The sequence below is a fragment of the Eucyclogobius newberryi genome, unplaced genomic scaffold, assembly GCF_026437365.1.
Source record: "Eucyclogobius newberryi isolate DKJ021-1_F unplaced genomic scaffold, fEucNew1.0.hap1 SCAF_20, whole genome shotgun sequence".
Taxonomy (NCBI): Eukaryota; Metazoa; Chordata; class Actinopteri; order Gobiiformes; family Gobiidae; genus Eucyclogobius; species Eucyclogobius newberryi.
The window spans coordinates 27,366,064-27,373,563 of NW_027315835.1; the positions used below are offsets into that span (position 1 = coordinate 27,366,064).

Here is a 7,500-nt window from a genome sequence, read left to right on the forward strand (position 1 = left end):
AGGGTGCTGGTGTTCAGTGGGACGCGGAGGAGAAGGGTGCTGCTTGTTCAGTGGGACCCGGGGGAGAAGGGTGCTGGTGTTCAGTGGGACGCGGAGGAGAAGGGTGCTGCTTGTTCAGTGGGACGCGGAGGAGAAGGGTGCTGCTTGTTCAGTGGGACGCGGGGGAGAAGGGTGCTGCTTGTTCAGTGAGACGCGGGGGAGAAGGGTGCTGCTTGTTCAGTGGGACGCGGGGGAGAAGGGTGCTGCTTGTTCAGTGGGACGCGGGGGAGAAGGGTGCTGGTGTTCAGTGGGACGCGGGGGAGAAGGGTGCTGCTCGTTCAGTGGGACGCGGAGGAGAAGGGTGCTGGTGTTCAGTGGGACACGGAGGAGAAGGGTGCTGGTGTTCAGTGGGACACGGAGGAGAAGGGTGCTGCTTGTTCAGTTGGACGCGGGGGAGAAGGGTGCTGCTTGTTCAGTGAGACGCGGGGGAGAAGGGTGCTGCTTGTTCAGTGGGACGCGGGGGAGAAGGGTGCTGCTTGTTCAGTGGGACGCGGGGGAGAAGGGTGCTGGTGTTCAGTGGGACGCGGGGGAGAAGGGTGCTGCTTGTTCAGTGGGACGCGGGGGAGAAGGGTGCTGCTTGTTCAGTGAGACGCGGGGGAGAAGGGTGCTGCTTGTTCAGTGGGACGCGGGGGAGAAGGGTGCTGCTTGTTCAGTGGGACGCGGGGGAGAAGGGTGCTGGTGTTCAGTGGGACGCGGGGGAGAAGGGTGCTGCTTTTTTAGTGGAACGCGGGGGAGAAGGGTGCTGGTGTTCAGTGGGACGCGGAGGAGAAGGGTGCTGCTTGTTCAGTGGGACGCGGGGGAGAAGGGTGCTGGTGTTCAGTGGGACGCGGAGGAGAAGGGTGCTGCTTGTTCAGTGGGACCCGGGGGAGAAGGGTGCTGGTGTTCAGTGGGACGCGGAGGAGAAGGGTGCTGCTTGTTCAGTGGGACGCGGAGGAGAAGGGTGCTGCTTGTTCAGTCGAACGCGGAGGAGAAGGGTGCTGGTGTTCAGTGGGACGCGGGGGAGAAGGGTGCTGCTCGTTCAGTGGGACGCGGAGGAGAAGGGTGCTGGTGTTCAGTGGGACACGGAGGAGAAGGGTGCTGGTGTTCAGTGGGACACGGAGGAGAAGGGTGCTGCTTGTTCAGTGGGACGCGGGGGAGAAGGGTGCTGCTTGTTCAGTGAGACGCGGGGGAGAAGGGTGCTGCTTGTTCAGTGGGACGCGGGGGAGAAGGGTGCTGCTTGTTCAGTGGGACGCGGGGGAGAAGGGTGCTGGTGTTCAGTGGGACGCGGGGGAGAAGGGTGCTGCTTGTTCAGTGGGACGCGGGGGAGAAGGGTGCTGCTTGTTCAGTGAGACGCGGGGGAGAAGGGTGCTGCTTGTTCAGTGGGACGCGGGGGAGAAGGGTGCTGCTTGTTCAGTGGGACGCGGGGGAGAAGGGTGCTGGTGTTCAGTGGGACGCGGGGGAGAAGGGTGCTGCTTGTTTAGTGGAACGCGGGGGAGAAGGGTGCTGGTGTTCAGTGGGACGCGGGGGAGAAGGGTGCTGCTTGTTTAGTGGGACGCGGAGGAGAAGGGTGCTGCTTGTTCAGTGGGACGCGGGGGAGAAGGGTGCTGGTGTTCAGTGGGACGCGGAGGAGAAGGGTGCTGCTTGTTCAGTGGGACGCGGAGGAGAAGGGTGCTGCTTGTTCAGTGGGACGCGGAGGAGAAGGGTGCTGCTTGTTCAGTCGAACGCGGAGGAGAAGGGTGCTGGTGTTCAGTGGGACGCGGGGGAGAAGGGTGCTGCTCGTTCAGTGGGACGCGGAGGAGAAGGGTGCTGGTGTTCAGTGGGACACGGAGGAGAAGGGTGCTGGTGTTCAGTGGGACGCGGAGGAGAAGGGTGCTGCTTGTTCAGTGGGACGCGGGGGAGAAGGGTGCTGGTGTTCAGTGGGACACGGAGGAGAAGGGTGCGTTTAGCAGTGGGCCGGCGACAGACAGAGACAATGATCCTACAGTCAGGCTGAATGTTGGACCAGCAGAATACGGTTGGTGCCAATATCAATATTTCTGGTGGAGAATCTGCCTCCTGCTTGTCTCCATGGAGATAATACAACTTTGCCTGACATGGTTGAAAAGCTAACGCGGTGCAGTGGTTATCAGTGAACTAAACGGGGGCAAGTGAGCTCTCCAAAGTATTTAGTATCTCTGACCCAAACTGCACTCGAGTAATTGTATGTAAAACGACAGAATTAACTCATCATTGACTCCTACACATTCCGAAATGCGTTCTCGCTTCTGCAGTGGTCCTTGCAGTTAATCCCAATAAAATTATTTGTTGATAACCAAAATCTGGTTGACCAAGACACCATTGTACGGTTTAATTGCCTAATCAACAAAAAGACCATCACCGTGGAAACTGAGGAGCCAGACTTCATACTGCGGGTGGACTTATCATTTGAAATAATTCTTCTTAACTTACGAGACTAGTTTCATGTCGTTCTGACCAGCCGCTCTCTCACCGTGTCGGATTGGACTGAAATCTTCCACCGTAGGGCATTAATCTCCATGGAAACAAGCAAGTATCACCTCCAGGTTGGGTTCCAGCTGTCACAGAATGCACGTTCTTCAAGGTATTTTTCAGCGAAACAAAGACAAATACATTTAATGCCGTACTGTTCCGGGCCAAGCAATGACATCGGCATGGAGACGAGCAGAAAAGTTACATAGTGCACCTTTAAACAAATACAAGAGCAATGAAGTTTAGGCTGTGAAAAGTGTTTTTACCAATAACTCATGAGTCGCATACCTGGCATTCGGCTTCTGGTTGCTGGCTGTTTGCGTTGCCTGGATACCGCTTTTCCGATTCTTTGTGGGGGGAAAAGCAATGGAGAATGATTACAATCCATAATAAGACGCATGATTTCTAATTGAGCAGTGGGGGCACTCTCACTCTTTGCCGCTCAAACAGATTAATATTGAAACAAACAAAATGAAATATGCGACGATGGAGAGCGACTGTGCAGTGGCAGAGTCGTCGGCACATCGTCATGGTTTCGGAGCTGAGTAAGCCTGGACCACGATGAAAGCTCGGGTCTAAACGTTTGGCAGGGTTGAAGAGGAAAAGTGGAGTTCAGAAGCAGAGCCGTGCCCAGTGTTGATGCTTTGTGTTTGATAGAAACCCCTATTTTTAGGTTTTTAGAAGTCACAACTTTAACAGACTCAGAAATGTGTTTATGGAAGTGTTTGTTTGGCTGGAGAAACTGCGGCGCATAGACCGAGGCAGGTAAAACATGTAAATGATGGAAGGAAGAATGACAAGAAATACAACATTTATCAAAGTGCATTAAACGAGCTGGACTATGTCAGTGTTTTTCAACTTTTTATTTTGGTTAGTGCGCAATTTATTTGTGGAGCAAAAATGAGTCGGTTTTATTTTTTGAACGATGTCACAAGATTCTGCGGCACACCAAAAATGAGTTGGTGTGCGGTCCATGGTCGCTGGTGTTTCACGCTTGTGTTTATCGGCACAAATTTTCACTGTGAGACAGAATCTAAATTTAAAAAAATACAGTAATCATATTGTATGATTTTTAAATCTTTTTTTTTAATGATATTTCTGCAAATGAATATTTGAACACCTGTCAATCAGCAAGAGTTCTGTCTCTCAAAGACCTGTTACTCTGCCTTTAAAAAGTATATACTAGTTTCAATATGCTAATGTTTTCTAACTTTGTTTTATCACTACAAATACATTGTTTTATCATACGATCAAGTCAGTGTTTGGGAGTCTGGCTCCAAAGTAAACCAGTGGAAACACGCCTTTGATGTTTTTTCCTTTTACTGTATTTGATTATATTTCTGTCTTTTCCTTTTGTCCTGAATGGTTGTTGTTTCACACTGAAGTTGGTGCTGTCCGTCTCAAAAGCCCCCAGTGATGTCACGTTCCCCCAGGGCTCCTCATGTGACCCCCAGGGCTCCTCGTGTGCCCCCCAGGGCTCCTCGTGTGCACCCCAGGGCTCCTCGTGTGCACCCCAGGGCTCCTCATGTGACCCCCAGGGCTCCTCGTGTGCCCCCCAGGGCTCCTCGTGTGCACCCCAGGGCTCCCCGTGTGCCCCCCAGGGCTCCTCATGTGCCCCCTAGGGCTACATGACCATACGTGCTTATGTAACGAAGGGGGCCGGCGTTGGAAAGACCCTTCTATTCAGAGGGGGAGAGTAGACAAAAGTTGTACTCAAAAAGACTACCGTTATTCAAGTAAATGTAATCCTGGAAAAGTAGTTTGTTTTAAAGTGTGTGCAGCGGTCTAACATGATTCCCCAGTTTCCATATTTCTAATGATTTTAAGTCCTTTTTTTCCACAATTTTCAGACGAAGCAAGTGTGTTAACAGGAAATAAAACGCTGTATAATTAGATGCAGACAGCACACCGTGGTCTTATTTTCACCCTGCTGTCACATATCTGTATCAGGGCACGTTTTACTGAAAAGATAATGGGTACAGCCTCTTTTATAAAACAATATGTCCCTTAACCAAGACTCAAACGATCCGACTTGTTGATCCATTTGAGGGACAAATGCAGTATCTTGCGTCTTTGCCCTCGCTGTCCCACGACGTCGTTTAATCCCAAAGCTGACAGAGGAGCAGGACAGGACAGGAGCAGGGCAGGAGCAGGACAGGACTCACCACATCTCTTACACATCATGCCAGGGCTGGACCGGGAGAACAAAATCTGATCACCACCACGGATATAACATATTATTTGTGTGTATTTGATTCAACTGTTGAAGCGGGACATCAAGACAGGACATTGGGACATCAGGACAGTTGTGTTGATAGACCCGGCCCAAAAGTGCTCCGGCCCACCGGGAAAACTCCCAGTGCTCCAGATGGCCAGCCCAGGCCTGTTTGGTGCCGCTGGGCTTATTTCCCCTGTTACAGCGTTAGTAGTTCAGTGCGACATGTAAACAATTAACGCTAACGAACAATGACGTCACCGGGCTGTAGCTCAGTCGTGCAGGTGTGAAGGCGTGGCCTCTGAAGCCTCTGCACGACACGGTTCAGAAAGGGAGCGAGAATGTGATAAATGATGCTCAGGCACAGGACGACATCCAGCCAAAGGTGTCTCAGAGGCACGACATGGAACACACTGGAGTCAGAAACAAACCAGTCACACACCCACAGATCGTGTGCTCTTTTACTGGTTTGATTTTGGTTAGCACTAGTTTAGATTTGGGTTGGTCTTGGTTTAGTCCGTGTTTAATTCTGCTTTAGAACTGTATTGATTCTGGGTTAGTCCTGGTCCAGACCTGGTGGGTACTAGTTTAGTCTAGTTTAATGATGTGTCCGGAGGCGTGTCCGGAGGCGTGTCCGGAGGCGTGTCCGGAGGCGTGTCGTGCACCTCCAGCCCAACTGGAAACAACCAGGGTCAGAAAAATAAATAAATAACATTATACAATATACTAATGATAATAGTATCGGCGATTTGAGAATGCAGGCGGAAGTGCACATGCCACTCCCCCGTGCGGACTGATACAACACACACGTGCGTTTGTTTATTAGTGCAACGGAGCACATCGCATAGATTTCTGTCCACTTCTGAGCTCGAACAGTCTTTCTCCGTCCTAATTTTGCCCCGTACACTGAGGGAACTATATTATGATAGATCAATGTGCTTAGACATGCGGAAACGTGGGGACGAGCCACACGTAGCTGCAGGTGAGCGATAGGTGCGTTTTATGATTGATACGTGGCGGGACTAATCGGCAGTTTCTTATTTCCACGAGGAAATAAGACTCAGATTTGGGCCAAAAAAATCGTCCATTCAACATTTAAAATATTTACTTTATTACAAGTAAGTCAATTTTTATTGAAATTAGCTTCAGCTTTGAAAAATAAATGGTCAAAAGCCTCGGTCCAAACTTCCACCAGCAGCTGTACTTCTCACAGCAGGAAGGTCCTGATCCATCCCCTTTCTGTGTGGAGTTTGCATGTTCTCCTTGTGTCTGCGAAGGTTTCCCCACCCACTAAAAACACGTACAATAAGCTCCTCCCCTCTGGGGCCAGGACTCCCCTGAAAGAGAAATTCTGAATCTCAGTGTTTAATAAAGGTCAATAAGTAAATTAAATATTTACCCCAGAAAATCTAGATGGGATTTGAACTGTTCCTCTGTGCAGAGCTTCTTATAATCAGAGTAAATCAGAGTAAATCAGAGTAAATCAGAGTAAATCAGAAGCTAAAACGACAGAGCTTCACCAACAGTTAAGCCAAAGGTCTGAACTCCAAACGTTCAGGAACATTTTAGGGAAAATCCTCCCAATCGATATCAATATCAGCAGCACCAGATGCTAAATCTAACCACTCTGCCACCGCACAGCCTGGGCCTTGTGTGATGTGGCCCTCATGACCTCAGCGTTAAGCAGGTGACACACTTCTTTTCCGCCTCTGGGTCTTCGCCGCTCTTGTAAACAGTAAACTTCAGAAGTGCTGCCAGCCATCGTTAGTGAGAGCTGCAGATTGTTTGCAAATGAGGAATTGTCTAAGGATCCCAGTTCTATAATGCATTATGCAGCTGGAGCCTGAGCGGGTCTGACGCAAAACAAACACACAGAGTTTGTACTCAGCCGTTTTATAAAGTTGACTTCTCTTTCTCTGCAGGAGCGGATCTTCCTGACTTTGTCCAACTACATCTTCACCTCCATCTTTGTGGCAGAGATGACGGTCAAGGTAGGACTCAATCTGATGCAGCCGCCAACTCCAACTTACAAACCTTAAAATCCAGCTTCATAAACTGTTGACCAGTAGCATAACGTGGACCTGCACATCCAGAACACATGGACGCTGCGTGCTGAGTCCATTAAGGATCCGTTCGGTCATTGAGCCCACACCACACGTGACGTTTGGGCCACACCCCCAACACTTCACCTCGGGCATAATGAACAACAGTAATCCAAGTGTCAAACACATAAAATAAATGCCTGTGACATGTTTTGCCCTGTGCTCCGCCCTGCTCTCTAATGCCGTTGAATACTTCTTTACTACTTTTACTTAATGAACTAAAAACGTGGGTTTCCTCAAACATTCTTAAATGAGTTTAAAGGGTCAACTACAGTATGCCAACATAATGATTCATTTTAATTATTTGTAATAGATTCATATACAGTACATGGGATAAGCTTATTATGTAAATCCTTTCTCCCGCTCTTATCTGAACAGCAGGCGCTCACTAATGCGGGCAGCAAAAGTTGTTGTTGATGTTCAGTGTTTGGCCCAAAAAGTCCACCGCTGTCTGTTATTTCATGCTAATTTTGCTTTATGAGCGGAATACAAAATGAACGGCGCCTATAGAATTCAAAGGAAGGTGTGGAGGCAGTGTCTTTATCATCTTCCCTGCTTAGGTTAGCTTTAAACTTCAACCATGTAAATACATTGCCTCATTAAAGGAGACGCATTATGCAAAATCGACTTCTTTGAGCTTTTAAATTTATTCACATATGTTTGAGTAATTCTGTTCAT

The 7,500-nt window shown here is 49.3% G+C and overlaps 1 protein-coding gene across 12 annotated transcripts in view; it reads left to right on the forward strand.

Annotated features, from left to right (window-relative positions):
* cacna1g (calcium channel, voltage-dependent, T type, alpha 1G subunit) overlaps positions 1–7,500 on the forward strand; it is a 296,305-nt gene that overhangs the window by 177,875 nt on the left and 110,930 nt on the right. For all 12 annotated transcript variants that reach the window (XM_072455517.1, XM_072455513.1, XM_072455523.1 and 9 more), the window contains one exon: positions 6,643–6,711. In XM_072455517.1, coding sequence (XP_072311618.1) covers positions 6,643–6,711 — 69 coding nt within the window. The remainder of the gene's footprint in view (positions 1–6,642; positions 6,712–7,500) is intronic.